The following is a 19846-nucleotide window of genomic DNA, read 5'->3' on the forward strand; positions in this document are numbered from 1 at the left end:
TATTGTTAGGGATATAATGACATTTCAGAGACTGAAATTAATGACCTTTTTTGGTAGAACAAGTTTATTTTTTTGTCCTTACTGATAGCTCAAACCAATAACTTATATTTAATAAACTCCATGTGAGGTAAACAGGCCCAGTTTACTTAGCTTTTAATCTATTCAACAAAAATATTTTTAAATTATTATACATTTTCGAATCTGAAAAGATAAACTTGGACACCTTTGGTCATGTAGGTATGCGTTTTAGATAGAAGTTGCTTCTTGGTCTCACCGGTGGAGGATCACGAATTCCTGTGCAGAGAAGGGAGACAGGCGAGGGCAGTGGGCGCCCGGGGAAGCCGACAGCTGAGCTGGGGTAACTGGGACAGCGCTGGTTTCCATGCACCGTCCTGAACGGATGTGCCTTTGGTTTCGATGGCAGAGGAGCTGCTGTGTGCCTTCTCAGACCAGCGCCAGCGTTTGCAAGGTCACCGCGGCCGGGCCCGGCAGCCCTTCCAGACACTTGGGTCACGTTGGTATTATCAGAGGGGTCACGTCCTTCACTGTTCACAGCCTTCACTGTTCATTGGACGCTAGAGCCAGCTAGAGCCCCATCTGACAAGAACTCGAATTCCCAGCACAGCATCTTTTGTTTTTCAAGGGAGAATAAGGTTTTTTTTTTTCCTTATTAAAAAGTCATATACTTAGTATAAAAATTTAAGCAGTACAGAAAAACATAAAGAAGAAAGTAAAAATACCTAAAATCCCACCACCCAGAGATAATTGCCTTTAATATTTTCTGTAATGGAAAAGCAGTAGGCTCTGAGATACTTTTCAGCGTTGTGTTGTAAACAGCTCTGAAATGAGCAGCACAACCCAGTACTTTTTTTTGCCTCAACAGCTTTTTTTTTTATGGAGCTTCACTTACTATGCATTTACCCACTTAAAGTGTACAGTTCAGTGGGTTTTAGTATCTTCTTAGTATTTTCAGTGGGTTTTAGTATATTCACGATCTCCTGGGTGAAAAAAGAATTAATAGCATCAATATACTAAGGGTTGTGCAGTTATCACCGCAATCACTTCCGACCACTTTCGTCATATCAAGACCCCCGTGCCCTAAGCCATCATCGGCACCCTCACCTCACCCACCTCCATAGCTCCCAGCTCTAGGCAGCCGCTGATCTCCTTTCTGTCTGTACGGAGCTGCCCAGGCTGGACAGACAGGTCACGTCATTGGGATCACACACCATGTGGTCTTTTCTGACGACTTTTACTTAACATGATGTTTTCAAGGTTCCCCCGTCCTGTAGCACGCATCATGCGTGGTAGTGTGAAAAGTAAATCATAATAAAAAGCATGCATTCGCATATCTAGGCATGCTAAGTTTTAACAATTGACGTCTACATTTTAACAGTTTTTTGGTTTGCTTTAAAGTCGTATGGGAATGGTGTACAGAGAAAATAATGACAAAATCTTAACATTAAAAAAAATAGATTAAAAGCAAATCGTTCTCAATTCTTTATTTTGAAAAAAAGTCAACATTTTTAAACTTGGTACCTTGTGTAAAGCAGAGTCGTGCAGTAGTTGTCTACGTGCGTTGTATTCTGCATTTCTTTATCCATGCATCCGCTGACAGACGCTCGTGTTGTTTCTGTATCTCGACTATTATGAACAATGCTGCAGTGACCAGGAGAGCGCAGATATTTCTCCGATATCCTGTTGTCATTTCTTTGGACACAGACCCAGAAATGGGACATAGCTGGATCATTTGGTAGTTCCATTGCTGATTTTTTGAGGAATCTCCATATGGTTTTCCATAGCGGCCACCCCAGTTTACGTTTCTAAGTACCTGGTTTTTTTTTGAATGCAGACAACCATACCACTGCAGTGTCCTTCTGCAGTATACTCTAGATACCTTAGAGCAAACGAACACATTTGCTTTCATTCCCTCTCAAAAAAGTACATCGTGGAACTTTGCAATCAGGAGGGTAATACCTGGGGGCCTTATTGATGGGGACAAAGTGGGGATGCTGCTAATTTGCATGCTGAGTGTGCTCACTCAGCAGACTAGCTTTCCGAGGTGCGATCAAATTAAAGTCAGCTTCGAGCAAACATTATCTCATTTAGTCCTCAGAAAAAAACGCTGAGATGGGTACCATCCCCATTGTAAATCGCCTAGGGACTGACGGCTTCTAGTGGAAACCTCTCATGTAAAAACATGAGCGCCAGGGTCTGCTGTGATAATTACATCCCAGTAAAATAAGGTAACGCCGACCAAATCTAAACAGCGTGCCTGCGGTTTCCTGCTACTAATATGCCAAACCCAAGGTTTCTACATTTCCCTGCTCATCCACAATACCTCGTGGCGCAGAATGTGAAAAGGCAGCAGGGAGAGCCTGAGGAATAGCAGTTTCACAGACTACGTTAGAAATAAATGAGCCACCAGGATGAGACTGTTTTAAGGTCAGAGTAGCTGATAGAGATGGCCATTTTTCTTCTCCGTAAATCTTAATGTTAAATTTTGCTTTTTGATACACAAACTTCCTCAATTCATGTTTTTCTTTAGGGTCCATCCTAATTTCTCTTAGCTCTAAGCCTATTTGAATATGACTAACTTAAAGAGAATTGTCCTTTTACAGGCAAAATGTAAGATATATGGAATATTGATGCTACTCCTAAAACTGCTGTAATCATCATATCGGTGGATTTACTCAATCTGGACAGGGAATGTTCTTTCTCATATTCTGCCCTCCTCCCCCAACTGAGTGAAAAAAAGAACTAACAGCATCAGTACTAAGCAGGAAGTGCTATGAGCCTTCTGCGTATGATGGAATGAATAATTTAGTATCCTTGGGAAATGCAGGCTGCAGCAGAATTCAAGCAGCAGCCGTATCAGAATTTAGATCAGTATTTTATGTGATGGTACGAAGTAGAAGTGAGTAGAAGGAAGATGCTTAATGATCACATGCAAGAATGGTGCTAAAATAGTTTAAACTGTGACAAGCTTGGGAGTTCTGGCTTGAAAATGTTTTGTCTTAGGCAGTAATAATGGTTTACCTGCATTCTGACAATTGTCACATGACTTTTTGCCAAAATGATTGGTAATGGACCGTGGCAGTTTCTTTGCTGTCAGAGACGAGATAATTTCTCAAGTTTTTCTTGTAAGTTTTTATATTTGCCTCCACCCCCCTCCCCAAATATGAATTAAAGGAACTGAAGGGTAAAACCTGAAGACTAGGCATGTTTATTTAATAAAGGCTTTATAGAAGTAGTCATTTACAAATATTGGTAAGACAGTTTTTTAAAGTTTAAACTTAAAATATTATTGAAAATTTTCTAAATTGTTTATCTTCTTTAGAATGATCTAATTAGATTGGTAGACATGTCATATGTATGCCTGTGGTCTTTTTTATGTCATTACTGTAAATATTGTGCATGCGACTTTAATAATAGATTGGGTGGTTGGAAATTCTTGGCGGAGGTGACATTTATCAATCTTACTTTGTTTGTATTTGAAAATATCTGCTGTATATATTTAAAACAAAATTTATACTTCATTGAATTATATTAAATCTAATTTCTAAACATGATTTAAAAATCCTTGATTATTTAAGATTTATTACCATTTTCAGATGTACATTCTTTATGGTTGGTTTGGTTCTGATTCTGTGCAAACTGTTTAGTTAGCATAAATTATATTCTTTAAAGAATACGGTTCTAAGGGAAATCTAAAATACCATCTTGCTTGCCTTTATGTAGTCTTTCTTAAGTCAATATATTTTTAACCTGTTCACTGTTTCTGGTTACTACCAATAGAAAAAGAAAATTTTTCCCATGCTGAAAAGAACTTTAGGATTTTATGGAAAATTACTGATGTTAAGTTTTGAATGTCACTAATTTAATACTAAAAAAATCTTATTTGTTTTTTTCCACCCTAATTTTGAGTGTCACCTTTCTCTTTTCATAAATGATCACCTTCTCGTTGAGTTTGGTCTCTTAAAGAGAGTTTACATTAAAGCTTAAGGTAAATGTTAATGGCAATAGCCTAAATATTAAAGGACTATTTTATATGGCCATACATTTTAATAGGATAAATTGTCAAATATGTGTACATATACACATATTTAGGAAAAAAAGGAACATTACTATATGGCTTGGTAAAACAACAAATACTTTGTTGTTTTTCAAAGTCCAAAGCAAATAAAGATATTCTTATTTTACATCAATGACTATAAAACACTCTAATTGCTGTAGGCTGTTTAAAATGGTTTTGTTTTTTTTTTTCAACTAATAGAAATGAGTTTATCTCATGTTGTTAGTCTTAAACATTTTTCCTAAATTTTTGTTTCAGCTGCAAATTATTCTAAACGAGCAATACTAAAAGAGGGTAGATATGAAATTTAATGGCCATAGATCTTGACTTCCTGTACCTCAGCTTCATTTACTTTTTAAAATATAATTGGAAAACATAAATCAGTTGCACTCTCTAATTGTCTAACTCAGGAAATAATTAAGCTATACGTGCCTCATTTGATCTGTGGCTTATTATAGGGTTTTTCCACAAATAAGATTATACATAAAACAATGTTTAAGCTAATATTAAGGAGGATACGTTTTTATTAAATTACAGAGCTTCCAGAAGGGGGGTCTAGATAGGAAATATGTCTAAATACATTTTGAACCTTTCAAAGCACCTTTTAGTTAATGTGAAATTCTTCAGATGGCCCCGGTATCCTCGAAGCTTCTAACACCAAGGTGTCTGTTGCAGCTCAGAGCAAGGTTGCTGCTCCCCAGGACAGCACTAATTTGCGATGTATTTTCTGTGGTAAGCAACATTATGTTTACATTACTTTTTCAAGCTGTACTACATACTCCTTGCACATTTTCATAACTTTTGTTTCCTTAGGCCATAGTCTGGTTTGTGGTTTTGGGGATATACAGCAAGCTCTTGTTTTATGTCGTGATATTTGTTGTGGTTCATGTAGGTGATTTGGTCAGCGTTTGGATTGGCTGCTTAGGGAGGAGTTAGTTAGAATTAGGATCTTAAGACTCGTTCTTGTTCACTTCTAACATGAATGGGAGAGGTTTTTGTTTTTAACTATTTTGTTTGAAAGCAATCTTTTAATTTGGAATTTAAGGGAAAAAGTTATATTCATCTTACTATGGTTTGGGGAATGTTTATATGACTTATTGGAAGGGAGCTTTTGCTTAACTTGAATTAATTTTTAGGTGTACACTTTGCCAGGCAAATGTTAACTATTACTTGCTTTAATAGGTTTACTTCTGACCAAAAGCCTCATTATTCAGTAGTTTAGATATCTGTGGCTTATAAGTGAATTTAGGCCTATAGAGTGTTTTCTTTCACTGTCTCACACACACACACACACACACACACACACACACACGTATTGTTTGAATGGACAAACCAGTTATGGCACTTAGCCCCCCCAAATTCCAGTTAATCAGATGTATGTATATCCTTATCCTTACGCAAGGATAAATCAATATTTCTGTGTACACACACACACACACACACACACACACACCCTTGTCTGAATTATTTTTTATGCTCATTTGATTCTAAAACTTTCTCTTTTGAAAATCCGAGTTTAGAAAGTGACTTTTAAATCATAGAATTTTTTTTTTTTTTTTTAACACATATAACTTTTTGGATTCCTATATACCTCGACTTGCTAGATTTTTAAATGAGAGATAAACATATAAAATGATTACTGCTAAAATTTTACATAAACAGTTCAGCTGCATGTATGTACTTTCCATGTGACTCTTCAGTATTAATGATACTGTTTCTTTACTGATAAAGAAAATTATTTTTAAATTTATGTACTTGCTGGTTTAGGCCAAGAAGCATGCATTATAAATTTCCAAAAATGAAAATTCTAGTGTATTTCTTGTTATATTTTACAGTTGCTCCAGGTGACACAGTTACAGTAGTGAGCCTCTTGTTTGGCTCTTTATAAATCCCTCCTCCCCAGATTCCATAATTAATCATTGCAGATGTTTTATTAGTAACTTTTAATTCCGATTTTTCTGCCTCCTCCTGGGGGTTCTTCCAGGTCCTCTTTTGAACTAGCCATGACCGATTATTTGTGTTTGTGTTACTAGGACTTTTTAGTTCATTTCGAAAACCTGCTTGATGTTCTATACTTGCTACTTAATACGTGGAGTTTCGCATGCAGAATAATAGATACAGTTTACCCAATTGCAGAGAAAAGGTTGATTTGGCCTTAATAAAAGTGAATTTTTTAAGTCGTAAAATAATGTGTTAAAAAGTACATTTCCCCCATTATTACCTTGAATTGTATAAACAATATAATTACCACGTTGTTAAGTTTCAACTTGATTGTATTGTGTATAATAGCACCTATTTGTCTTTTGGTCCTGTGTGATTAAGTAGTCTGTGCCTAAGTGTGAAACTATAGTTGTGAAAATAAAAATGTTACAGTAAGTGAAATAGGCTTCGGCCAAAACTCATCATTGAACCCAAGACTGAATTGCTATTCGTCCCCGGTTCAGAGATACTCTGTTCCGATTTCCATCACTTGTAGGACACCATGTCATTGACATGGACACACTTTCTTTATTAGAAACTGAGGTCACATGCTTCGCTATGTGAATTCTAGCCAGGACAAATTAAGATCAACCATTGTCTTTGGCTGTGGTAATAAAACAGAGAAAACTAACCAAACTAACCCCCAAGTAGCTACTGTTCTTTATGATAATATAGTTGGAACAAAGCAGGCTTACTTGTTTCTTCTATTTTTTCCAAAAAAGAATTGTTAATCACCACATGGCGCTCGTAAAATATATTGTCATTTGCCCGCTGCTTTAGGAAAGGACCTTTTTTTTTTTTTTATTCAACGAGAACACAAATACTCATTTAGGAATATGACCTCTGTGAAGTAAGTAATAGTTATATTCCAGAAAATACGGTGGCAGCTGACAGCTTTGCCTGATCTTAGTTGCTGCTTCATGCTTTGTGTGGTGCCTTTGGTCTAATTTACCAACTGTATAACCCAAAAGAATGTTTGACAAGAAGACAAAACGCAACCGTGTACCTGCAATTCATAACTTACCTAGAACTCTTATTTAATGCTTACAGTATATTTATATTTTTTAAATGCACATGAATTTCACTGTGCTTGTTATTGTGACTTGTTGATGAAGAAGAAACGAACAAAAAAGAAACAATCAGATGAAATATAGATGTGAGAAAATGCCAAGGGGGAGGCTTCTCCTCTCCTGCTTCCCATTTATAGAATGACTGTCTGTGGAAAGACAAAATAGCCCATTATCACAAAGAACTATATAGAAAAGAATTTTAAGAGTTGTTCTTGGATCAAAATTTCCCTCATTTTAAAAGATCTTTCTTGAATCTTTGCTTTCAGCCACATGAATAAAACTGTAGCAAAATTAGTTTTATAGTAATAAGTATTGCCCACAGTTTAAAAACTTCTAAAACTTTCTTTCAAAACAAGTTTATTGAGTAAACCTTTAACTTAAAAAAATACAAAACAGTTTCAGACACTTTTTTTTGGTGAGTTATATCAACTTTTGTTAGTTTTTTTTTTTAAAACCTGTTTAATAAAATTAGTAGGATTGAGTTGAAATTTTGATATCTTTTTCTTGAATTTATATATTTGAATTAAAAATTACTTAGATAGATTTTAATTCGTAAATTTAATCTATTAATATTAAGTATTTAAACCAAAATGGTCTTGTGAGTTGCCCATGCTAAATGCTTATTTAATGTTTTTGGATAACTATAACTTTGGATATATAAAATACTTCCCCCAAATAATTTATATTTTCTCAAATTTACCCTCCCACTCTGTAGGTACCCCTTCTGCCAAAAGAAACGAGATGTCTTTCCCTGTAAAGTAATTAATGTAGGGCTTAATGTGACAGTATTTTTACTTCATTATGTTAATTTTCAAAAGAAGGAAAGAATTCCAGTCTATTCACTAGACAGTTATATATTTTAATTTACGCAAACATTTAAGTGTGTATTTAATTTTAACTTAAAAGGCTTTTGATTTTTTTTTGTTGTTGATGATTATATGGAATGTATTTTTATATTTATGTGGTTCTCAAAATAGCAGACTCAGGAAATCTAATGAAAAATATCCTGCAGTGGTCATCTAATTTGTCTTTAGAGTACAAATTAGATTATTAGATGATTAATGTAAGAAATATGTGTAAGGAGATCAGGAAAAAAATTAGTAGGTAAGTTCAGATCAAATTGTTTTTTTACACTTGCGATATACCAAGACTGTATTATATTCTAACGGACCTTATCCTTCTAGTTGTGAAGTGTATTCCACTAGTATAAAATACTTTGTGCTGTTAATTCATAGATTACAAGAATTTGCTTTAGAAGCGTTTATTTACTCACTTTTTTTTTATACTAGTGGTCTACAAAACACTTATAAAAATATCTGCTAGGGGCATTTGCTGGCACGCTAGAATTCACAAATATGTACAGCATATCATTACTCATTAATTTCTCTCCCAAGAGTGGAAGATGGCTATTTATTTATTATCTTGTTTATTGGATTATATTTCAAGACTGTTACATTGTAACCCTAGGCGTTGTATATTAGATCTAGTGTTTATTAATCTCATTTTTTGACACATTTAAGTTTTACATCCAGTGACATTAAAATGCCCTATAATTTAGTGGCATTCTTTATAAGATGCTAAAAATGGGTCTCCTTTGTACATGACATGTGGGAATGGATGGCCGTTAGTCTCTCATGACAAAACCATGTTGGTTTGAATGCAGGTTTTTTGTTTTTGTTTTTGTTTTACTCCAAATGAAAAGTTATTAAGATTACCTCCGTTATATTAAAAATTCAGTTAAGAAGGTTAATTATACATGGAAGTTTAGCAAATGTTTGTTCTCTCCAGTGCTGGAAATGCCAGGCCATTAAATAAGAATGGCAGCTTAAATTGGGCAAATTTGATAAATGCATTAGCGTACATCAGTCTAGTAATAAGGTTCTCATGCTCTCTCTCTCCTGTTTTTCATTTCCAGTGTTCTATTTAGGTGAGTTTTTGAATTCTGATTTTTCATTTAAGTTCTCCCTCTCCACTTCATGAATAAGTACCCCAAAGAGAATGTCTCATTGTCTTAGAAAATGTCAAGCTTAGGTGCCTATCCAGATGCTCATTGAACACTTGTTTTACTCAAGCTCTTCATATATAAATGTTTATTTTTCCTTTATTGTTGATGTTTTCCATTTGTTTCAAGTAAGCCTTTGGAGATGATGACAGTATTATGTTGCAGTCTTTCATTTGCTGTGTGTTATGAAAAGCTTATATTTTATTTTGCTAAACGAAAAGAAGATACATTTGTAAATATGTGATGGTTTTACGTTATTCTCATGATTTTCTCTCTGTCCAGCCAAATATCAAGATAATGTTCATCTATAATGTTTTCTCTTTTTAGGGCCAACATTGCCTAGACAGAATTCACAACTACCTACCCAAGTTCAAAATGGCCCATCGCAAGAAGAATTGGAAATTCAAAGAAGGTAAATTTACAAGTTATTTTTTATACTTTTTTATTCTTCCACAGAAGACCAAACTATGAACAAACACCCTGATATTGAAAGCAGATTATGTCTCATCAGCCATTTGAGAGCCAGAACTTTTGTTGTTATATTGTTAACTTTTGGAATCACCATTAATAAATGAGCAAATTCTTGTTATGCTGGGTAAAAGATGTTATAAAATTTCATATCTACTTTTTTTTTTTGTTAAAAATACTCACGTTAAGTTTAAAATAGTTTAAAGACACTTAACAGCATACAAAATGTCTTGTACTTAAAGGAGTCTTATTTTTATAGTAGTTATAAATTAATTTATGATCATTATAGCTTTCACATGACTGACTTACTAGAAAATTGAAACAGTGTTGGCAGTTTGTATAAGGCATTGATTTTGAGATATTACCATTGGGTTTAGTAATGGAATACAAAATCATTCTGTTTATGACCAAACTTCTGACCGAAGGAGATCAATAACATCTTCATTATTTCAGCGCAGTTTAGGAACACATTTGAAATTTTGATACAGCCTCGTGGAGGGGTAGTTGTTCTGAATTAGTAAGGAGTCTCTGACTTAGAACTGCTTGGTACATTTGGTAACTAAAATCGAGCTAGTCATACCAGGTGTCCCATTTTATTATTTATTTAGTTATTATAAAGCCATGTTTAACATTTTATTTATTATTTAAAAATTTTTTTATAGTGGCGTTGGTTAACAAAATCGAGTAAGTTTCAGGCGTACAATTTAACAGTAAGGCATATGTATATATATTGCATTGTGTGTTCACTGCCCATAGTTAGATTTCTTTCTGTCACTACATATTTGACCCCTTTTACTCCCATCTAGCGCCCCCTCTCTGCTCCCCGCTCCCCTCTGGTAACCACTAGTCTGTTGTCCATGTCCATGAGTCTCTGTTTGTCCTGTTCGTTTGTTGCTTTTAGGTTTATATCCTACATATAAGTGATATCGTGTGATTTTCAATTTTTTCTGTCTGGCTTATTTTGCTTAGCGTGATTATCTCAAAGTCCATCCACGTTGTCGCAAATGGCAATATTGCATCTCTTCTTATGGCTGAGTGATATTCCATTGTATATATGTAACACAGCTTCTTTAGCCAATCGCCAGGCGTCCGTCCCATTTTAAACAAAGGAGCACTTTTCAGCGATGTTTTAGACTGAGTAGGTTGCCTCTATTTTGTTTTGGAGAGTTGACAGCTGTTGTATAGATGAATTTTTCCAGTTGAGAAGTGTTTGCTTCATGACAAACTAGCATTTCTGCTTGTGACCTTTGATTTGGATCTCACGTTTGAAACACTTCACATTCTCACTGTTGTCTTAACATGTGTGTCACGTTCCCCTGACAAAGGGATGTCTTGCCACGTTCCGTGTCAGCTGCTTTGGTACCGGACCACTTCGGTCCAGCCATATTAGCAAAAGTAAAAGGATTAACTTTAATAATGTATTTTACTTAACCCACCGTATACAAAACATTATCATTTCAACATGAAGTAAGTATAAAAATTAAGCTATCTTACATTCTATTTTTCATACAGAACGTTTAAAGTTTGGTATGTGATTTTACACCCACAACACGTTTCTAGTCAGACTATCCGCATTATGAGTGCTCAAGAGCCACTCACGGCCACCTAACTGGATAGCACAGTAGATGTTCTGTTGAAAATTTAGTTTTTATCTCTAACAACTTTTTCTTTTTTGATAATGGCAAGTTCCTTTTTTCTAACGGCCAGTTCTAAATTCCTGATTGTGTTTTAAGTCTCTCTTGTTTCTTTTTTTTTTGCTCAGCTTATCTCCCCCCTGTAGAGTTGTATTTGTTTGTCTTATTGGTTTTACTGGAAAATCTGCTCATCCTTAGTGGTCCATTTATTTCTAAAACAGAATTCGTTCGAGTGGTATCAGTACTTGGCTTGGGTTTCCTCGTCTATCCAGGAGTGTAGATCTCTGCTGGGCAGCCTTCCTCCCTGACTGAGAGGCCGGCCAGGGAGGTCTGTGGAGGTGGGCCTGGAAGAGCAGATAGGCTGGTGGGCTCGCCGGCAGGTAGAGGGTACAAGAGTGGGGAGCAGACAGGCCTCAGGACCCCCCAGATACCGAGCTACCGTTAGTTCCACCAGGTGCCCTGGCTCATACTTTGGAAAACAGTCTCCCATGGTAAATGCCATTCCGTCCATTGAGCTAAGGTTGGGAGGACAGGGGTGGCCGGTGCAGCTGTTCTTCAGACAACATGTGTGCTTATGAATCAGCTTGATTGGTGTTGCGTATCTCATTCCCATTCTCTCTGCGTGCCAGTCTCATTAGGTCTTTCCCAGATTCCTCCTCTCTTGCCTGCTTCAGGCATTTTCAGATTGTATTCTGGACCGTGGATGCCTCCACTGTTCAATTGTGTTCCAGGCACTGTTCATGTTCGTTCTAAGTGCTTAGGATCCTTGGGACAGGGATTGGGGTACGGGCAAAAAAACCTTACCCTAATCAGACAATAAACTATAAACATGACGTAGCATAGTAGAAGGTGATAAATGGCATGGGAAGAAATAGAGCCACGCGAAGGGGAGCAGGTGTTGCAGAAGGGCCAGGGGAAGTGCAGCTGTCTCTCTGAATAAGTTGGTCAGGGTAGATCTTATTGAGAGGAAAGGAAGGAATTAGCCAAGTGGATGTCTGGGTAGGTGCATTGCATGCAGAGGGAACACTAATGCAAATACTTTAAGGCACGATAATGCTTGCGTGTACAGGAAAAATGAAGGCCACTGAGCCTGTAGCAGAGAGAACAAGAGTAGAAAAGGAGAGTAGCTGATGAGTTTGAAGGCAGTGGGGAGTCATATCATGTAGGACCTTGAAGAAAATTATAAAGAATTTAGCTTCTACTCAGAGAAACGAGGAGCCATGGATTATTTCGATACGAATTATCTGGCTTCACATGGTACCGGAATCAGTCTGGCTGCTCTGTTGGCACTAAACTATAGAGAAACATGAATGGAGAGAAGTTCAAGATTGTGACAGCAGCCCAGGCCATTGCAGTAAACTAAGCAGGAAATAATGGTGGCTCCCCCCAAGTAATAGAGGAGGTGAGAAGTCAGATTCTAAATAATAATAATTATTATCTAAGGACTTCTGATCAAGCTTTAGTGACACTTATAAATATGAATGGACAGCCAAAGATAATCAAACCTTTAAGGACAACGTCTATAAGGTGAAGACAGATCAAGACAAACAGAAAAACAATGAAATAAGAGGAAATAAATGTACAAGGAACAGAAGAAAACCTAAACATATACTATAATAGCTTCAGAGAATGAAGAGAATATTTCATTCATAAAGCAAAAATTTGTAGGTACTTAAAAAGAGTCATTCCGATCATAAGAAAATGTACTTAGAAATTAAAAAAACAACAACATTAACAATAGGAGGTTTAAGAACTAAGGTTGAGGAAATTTCCCTGAAAATAGCTGTAAAAGATAGAAGTAGTATACGAAGCAGAAAATCAGATCAGATCGGGAGGACCAACATCCGAATAATAGGCGTTCTAAGGCAGAAAAGAGCAAAACCGTGAGGAAACAGAATCTGCAAATAATCTAAGAAAATTTCTGGGAACTCAGTAACTTGATTGTGTAGATCAGGGGGCTGCAGACTTTTTCTGAAGAGCCAGATAGTAAACATGTTAGACCGTGGGCCGGAAGACCTCTGTGGCAGCCGTTCAGCTCTTGCCTCGTAGCTTGCCGTAGACTGTACGTGCAGGAATGGGCATGGCCAGGCTCGGGCCTCGGACTCTAGTTTTCCAGGCCCCCTGGTCTAGACTGAAAAGGTCCACCAAGTGTGCGGCCCAATAAGCAGAGAAAAAAACCCTACCACTAAGGCATAGCACTGTGAATGAAAAGTGAGGTACTACAATAGAGAGAAGCTTCAGATTTCTGAGAGGTTGTCCCAGTCTAAACCTGAAACTTTCTCCTTCGCACAGTTTCTTAGGAAGCTCCTGGAAGGGAGCTAGGAAGGGAGCTATTAAAGTGAGAGGGCACCAAGCATGACGAGACCATGAGAGGAGCCAGCAAACAAGGGGTCCAGCTGAGGGAGGAGAGGAAGGGAGTCCAGGTCTGATCCAGGCGGAAGCAGAACCAAGGGCCCGTTGTCAGAACGGAACCCGGAGGCCCGAGAGCTTCTGGTCGGGGCGTTTCTGGGAGCAGGAAAGACAAAATGAGCCAACAAAGGAACAGAATCGATCACCCGATGTGTTTGACCATTTCGAAAGGGTTTATATTTCTCATGGGAGGGTTTGGGGTCAAATATCGATAGGGATGTAGAAAATGAAGCAGATGTTAAAAAAAGAAAATAGCAATTTTTAACACCAGAGAAAGAGAGAAATTGTTCTAAAATCTAAAGGTGGTCAGCCACCAATAATACAAGTGAATGTTTCGAGGTACCCAAAGTGGCGTTTTGATTTTATTGGGAGGATGAGGAAGGAAAGGTTGGGGGGGCCAGAGGTTGTAGGAATTAAATCATTTGTGTGGTAGGAAGTCAGCAGAAAACATCTAAATCTGAAGAACCAAGAAATATTAGTTGTAAACAAATTACTGTTTTTAGAAACATGAGAAAAATACCGAAGGGTTGAAAGTAGTTGCTTCTGAGGAGCGAAATCAGAAGCGGTGAGGGCGGGAAGAGCATTTCCGTTTTGTTATAAGCTTTGCAATCCAGCTTATCTTTTTATCTATTTTATAAGTTTAATTTTTAAATTTTTAATGAGGGTGAAATTGAGTTGAAAAACGAGTATTTACTTTAGGTGTTTAACTCCTATTGGTCTAGTACCTTTACGGTAGTAACATGATGAAAGTATCGTTTAGTTTTCTATGCATATGTGTCTCTCTTGTTCATACTGGTTTTTGATTTGGCTTCCTGGGCTGACTGATGAAAAAACATATTCTGAGAAGCATGAGTCAGTCCTGTGTTAATCTCAGCGTAGAACTTAATTTAGTTAATATCTATAAATAGTTTGCAAATCACCACTACTACCTGAAAGATATAAAGGAGGAATCAGAAGCCCAGCGTAGCCACGGGGAGCTGGAGCAATGAGGGTGTACAGACCTGCGGTTGGCCTCCAGGGGCGGGATGGGCCGAGAGTCGACCGCCTCCTCTTGTAAGTATTGTCCCTTGTCCCAGGAGCTTTCTCATCCTAAGACTCAATTACCTTGTTTAGTTTTATCCATTTTCTTTTGTTTACTAATAGAGAGAAGTGAAATGCCCTTATTGTATGATGAAAACATACTTATGTAGTTTTATTTTCTGACAAATATCAGGAATATTAGAGTGTTACTGAATGATGTCAACCCAGAATGTTCTCCTTCATTATTTCAAAATTTAAATCACTTTTTATTTCCCTAACCCTTTCTTATAAGTAAGGCTGAATGAAATGTATTTTTAATTTTATTATTTATATTTGGCTTAAAAAAAATAAGTCCGAGTGAGCATAAACTGAAGTATGTGTTTCAATATATAAAAAAGCAGTCTCATCAGCCAGTGCTTGGTACATCCCTTTTACATTTGGGGAGAAATTTTGTGGGCCAGGGGAGCTATTTCTGTTATTATTTTTTTTAGATGTTTGTATTGGCTATAATATTGGACATTTACACTATAACTGTTTCTGAGAAAATAAACATTTAAAAAATTATTTAAAAATGCATATCCTAACGTCAAAGAAAATTTACTCTGCCAGAATTTTTCCATAGTTTAGAATTAGGGCCCTTACACTTCGAAAAAGTCTTCAGGTGATTCCGTTAATGAGTGAAGGGAACAGCAGTTGTGGGTGGAACTCGGGGTGGAGGTGCGTGCGTTTGCATCCAGTATGTGAGTCGACAGCGATATTTCTAAGAAAAGCGGAGTTTCTAAATTTGGAAACTGTCCCCATCGAAATTTATACAAAGTCCTGCTTTAGAAGACAAAGTCAGAAGATTTACATCTCATCCACTTTAGGTGGGAATTACGTCATTAAAGGTTGCAAACCTTTCTCTTTGACATACTGTTTTGGGAAATATAGTCAGATGTGCCTCTTGTCAGTGAGCAGGTTGAAAATCAGCTGGGACTTTTAACGCTTTCCTTTCTTACCTTCAAATCAAGAAGGCGCACATGCGCGGTCAGCGGAATCTCCCGCCGCCGTGTGAGCTGCGCGTTTCAGTCGCCTGTTGGTGAACTTGGGAGGTCTCTGGCTTGTGCTCTTTTTCTCCATCAGTACCTGCTCTTTATCTTTCTAGGTGAGAAACCCTAGACTATTATGAGACGGGGAACAGTCTTAACTCAGGACGCCATAAATGCCATTGTTCAGTAATTATTTTCAGATTCACTTCCTTCATACCTGGCCTTCTGCCTGTGATTTAAGCTCCCTTTTTTTTGGTGTAAAAAGCGTTGTATTGGTTAGAGAAGCAGCTGTTAACTTGGGAGTAAGAAAAAGTAAAAACTCGAATAAGAAATGAAATGTAGTCTTAGAATATTGTGCGGCTCAACTGCGGACAGTATTTACATTAACGTAAACTCCGAATGTTGATTTAATCAGCAGAACTTCATATTCTCCCATGACTATATTGGGAGAAGTGTGTGGGTGGGGAGGACGTTGTTACAAGAGTCATCTTTTTATTAAAAGGTCAGTAAATAGTATCTAAAGTTAAAACATGAAACATCCAGAAGAGCCGACGGTGATTTTTTCTGACGTGTTGGACACAGGTTGGGAGAGTTGGAGCAGCAGCTCTTGGTTTTGTTATAAGCTTTAAAAACCGTGTGCTTTTGTATTATTTTGATAAAATGAAATGAAAGAGGTGACATAGAAATGGGAAGGGACTTAGTAATTTGGCTTTTCATTGATTTCTTGCTATAGCTGCTGTACTCTAGAATTAAGTAATTACCTTGGCTTCTGTGTTTAAATATATTCTCATTAGAATAATGTGGGTGTATCTTTTGCCTTTTGGACCCAATAGATGGCTTAGAGTATTATGTTCAGAATCTCCTCGTGTTTTTTTTTTTTAAACACATGTTGTATGTTTTAAATTTAACATAAGCCCCAGCTGAATTTATTCATTAGATGCAGGTTATTTAAAAAATAACCGACTTTCTCTGCCTAGTTTATTGTTAAAAACATTCTTCTGAATACACCTAATGTCTCGTCCTCAGCCTGCAGAAACGTGGGCAGCTCGTGGTTTGTCAGATAGCACGGTGAAGTCAGGACTGTATCCTAAAAACCTGATTTTCTTATTTAGGTTTTTTCTGGTTTCTTCTGGTTTTCTCTGGCAGTTATTGTTCATGTATGTGATATGTCCAGAGAGAGGCTTTGTGTTTTTGTGAGAGAAGTGGGATTGATTTTCTCATCAAGTGGGCTTTTCCTTTTGTTTTGTAGTCAGTTGAGGAAACAGGAAGGGGAGAGATTTCTGGAAAGGTCTTCATGTTTATTGGTTTATTGATACTTCTGAGAGGAACAAAGGAACGTAGTGTCCCTTTCTGTCATTTAGCTTTACCTGGAATCAGAACCCAGCCAGTTTATCTGCCAGTCCTGGGAAAGGCCCCGTTTGAAATTTCTAAATAATTAGTAATATAGCTCCCATGTATTGAATGGTCTTATGTTCCAGGTACTTTTTAAAGGGACTGACGGCATTACGTCACTTACTCTTCGCCACAGTACTATGAAATACGTGTAAGATGAAGGTAACATTTTGGGGGGGGTGGAGGTTAATATTTATAGCAAGACTGTCATTTAGGTCCAGGTGGGGACTTGGGGACATTTTCTTGCTCTTCTACATATGTGTGTGGAAGGTAGTATGCAAACTGTATTTTAGAGCCACATGCACGTAGGCTTTCATAAAGAGATTCAGGAACATAATCAGCATTTGAAGTCTGGAGTTAAAGATTTTTTAAATTAATTAATTTTTTATTGAGGTAACATTGGCTAATAACATTTTATTTCAGGTGTACAACATTATAATTTGATATCTTCATGCTCATGACTGAAAGTCTGGTTTCCATCCATCATCATCCATTCGACCCCCGTGACCCGTTTCGCCCCACCCCTACTCCCCTCCCCCTGGCAAACCAGCAGTTAGGTGGCCCTTGAGGGTATTGTGCTGCGTAAAATAAGTCATGTGGAAAAGGACAGAAACTGTATGATTTCACTCATGTGGAATATAAAACAAGAAACATGAACAAACAAAACAAAAACGCATAAGTATAGACAAGATTCTGAATTGAATTCAATGACTAATGAGACAGTTCATACATTCTTAGATATGTAGATTTAAAAACGTGAATATTTTCCTAGTCGATCTTCTAGTTGAACAAAACATCTTTTTACGTAGAAAATCTGTTGGTACTGATCCTTAAGATGCAGTCACAAAGGGGTTCTTAGGTTAAATGAAGATGGATGTTTATTGCAGTGTTAGTAACAGTAGTCGGCTAATGTAATAAATACTACAGGTGACGGCTTAAACCGTGGACAGGTAAGTAATGGGAGACCACGCACTCACGGAAAATAAAGATGCAAAACTACTTCGTGCCTTAGAACACTTTTCACTATGTATTAAATGTCAGAGAAGAAAACGGATTTCAGAGCGGTAGGGGGCTACTCTTTTATTTTTAAAGTTTATATGTATATTTTTACACAGGAGAAGTCTGGAAGTTTGAATGCCAAATGTTAATTATAGTTACCTTTGGATATGAGACTTCAGATGATTTAAAGTTTATTTTTTTCTTATGTTTTTTTTTCATTCAGGAAACTTTCATTGAGCCATTCCTCTGAACCGCCACCCCCGCCCCCATTGTATTTTCTAGAACGATAATGCGTTACTTGTACAATGAATATTTGATGTCGTATTTTAGAAAGGAATTTACAGGTTAGAATTTTTTATTAAGTGATTAAATAATACCTTGGTCATTAAAGTGGTAAGTTCAGTTATTTGGAAAATCCATTTATTCGCAACACTTTATTCATGAAAAATACAGAATAAAATGAGACAGTGTAATGTTGAAGCCAAATATGGTCCTATGAAGAGAAAGTATTTTCATTGATATGAAACCGATAAGTCATCTCTGTCCGAAGCAGCCTTTCTTCACGTGGAGGGAGACGTCAGTCATACGCTCTGCACCGCTTTTGTAATTGAACCGGAAATGAAGTGTACGTAGGAATACGTTTTTCATAATGAGTAGCCATGGATGCATATTTTTAATTTTTTTTTTTTTCTTTTAATTTCAGGCAACTCCAAGAGCAGCGACAGAAGGAGCTGGAGAGGGAAAGACTGGAGCGGGAGAGGCTGGAGAGGGAGAGGCTGGAGCGGGAGCGCCTGGAACAGGAGCAGCTGGAGAGGGACAGACAGGAACGGGAACGGCAGGACCGCCTGGACCGCCTGGAGCGGGAGAGGCAGGAGCGGGAGCGACTGGAGAGGCTCGACCGAGAGCGGCAGGAGCGCGAGCGGCAGGAGCAGCTGGAAAGGGAGCAGCTGGAATGGGAGCGAGAGCGGAGGATGTCCAACGCCGGTAAGTTCGCGCGTCATGCCGCGGCCCTGAGTAGCTGGGCTCGGATGGTGGGCGAAGTTTGGCGGAGCCGTGGGTTAGAATATTTCACACTTGAGATGCTTGGGATTAAGCAGTACGATAGGGAACGATTAAAATATGCGGCAATTGCTACTTCAACATTTTCTTATTTCTCTCTATTGCTTTTATTGCTCGGAGACTTAAAGAAAGCTCTTGGAAACTCTTATTCTGGCATTCTAATTCTTCTAGCTCCCTAGAAATTGTCTACCAAGTATAAGTATGTTTTTATGGGAAATTTGTTATATTGGAGGAAATTTGACTATATTTCCCTGCTGAGATATCTTAAATTGTCTTGCATACTGTACTATCCTAGTACCGTTCAGCAAGTCATTTGCTTGATTGCGTTCCTAAGTTTTTGAAAGAGGAATTAAAAACAAGTTTAAAATATCTTCTCTAAAACTGACTAGTTATTCCAATGTTTGTTTTTTAGTATTGCAGAAAATTACTGATAGTTACTAAATCAGATGGAATTTATTCAAAAACCTAAAGGTTTAGATATGACAGCATTTGAGGCCTTTTGACATTCATTAAAATTAACATACATTGTAAGATTTAAGAATTTTTTTTAATGCCATGTGGCCCATGTGAAGTATCTCAATGTGGGTTGATTAAATATCGGTTGATTGGCTTGTTTTTAACTTCCTAATTATTTTCTGGGGTTATAGCCAACAAAACAAAACTTTTCTACAAGTAAGCATTGAATAGGGGGTTCCTAGCCCTTTATCACA

The 19846-nt window shown here is 37.2% G+C and overlaps 1 protein-coding gene across 8 annotated transcripts in view; it reads left to right on the top strand.

Annotated features, from left to right (window-relative positions):
• ENAH (ENAH, actin regulator) overlaps positions 1-19846 on the top strand; it is a 110038-nt gene that overhangs the window by 68303 nt on the left and 21889 nt on the right. For 5 of the 8 annotated variants that reach the window (XM_023531006.1, XM_023531004.1, XM_023531003.1 and 2 more), the window contains exons 4-6: positions 4751-4807; positions 9455-9539; positions 18781-19061. In XM_023531006.1, the coding sequence (XP_023386774.1) occupies positions 4751-4807; positions 9455-9539; positions 18781-19061 (423 nt within the window). The remainder of the gene's footprint in view (positions 1-4750; positions 4808-9454; positions 9540-18780; positions 19062-19846) is intronic. The other 3 variants (XM_023531007.1, XM_011360843.2, XM_011360844.2) reach the window with 1 other exon arrangement.

Source organism: Pteropus vampyrus, unplaced genomic scaffold (genome assembly GCF_000151845.1).
Source record: "Pteropus vampyrus isolate Shadow unplaced genomic scaffold, Pvam_2.0 Scaffold60, whole genome shotgun sequence".
NCBI classification, from domain to species: Eukaryota; Metazoa; Chordata; class Mammalia; order Chiroptera; family Pteropodidae; genus Pteropus; species Pteropus vampyrus.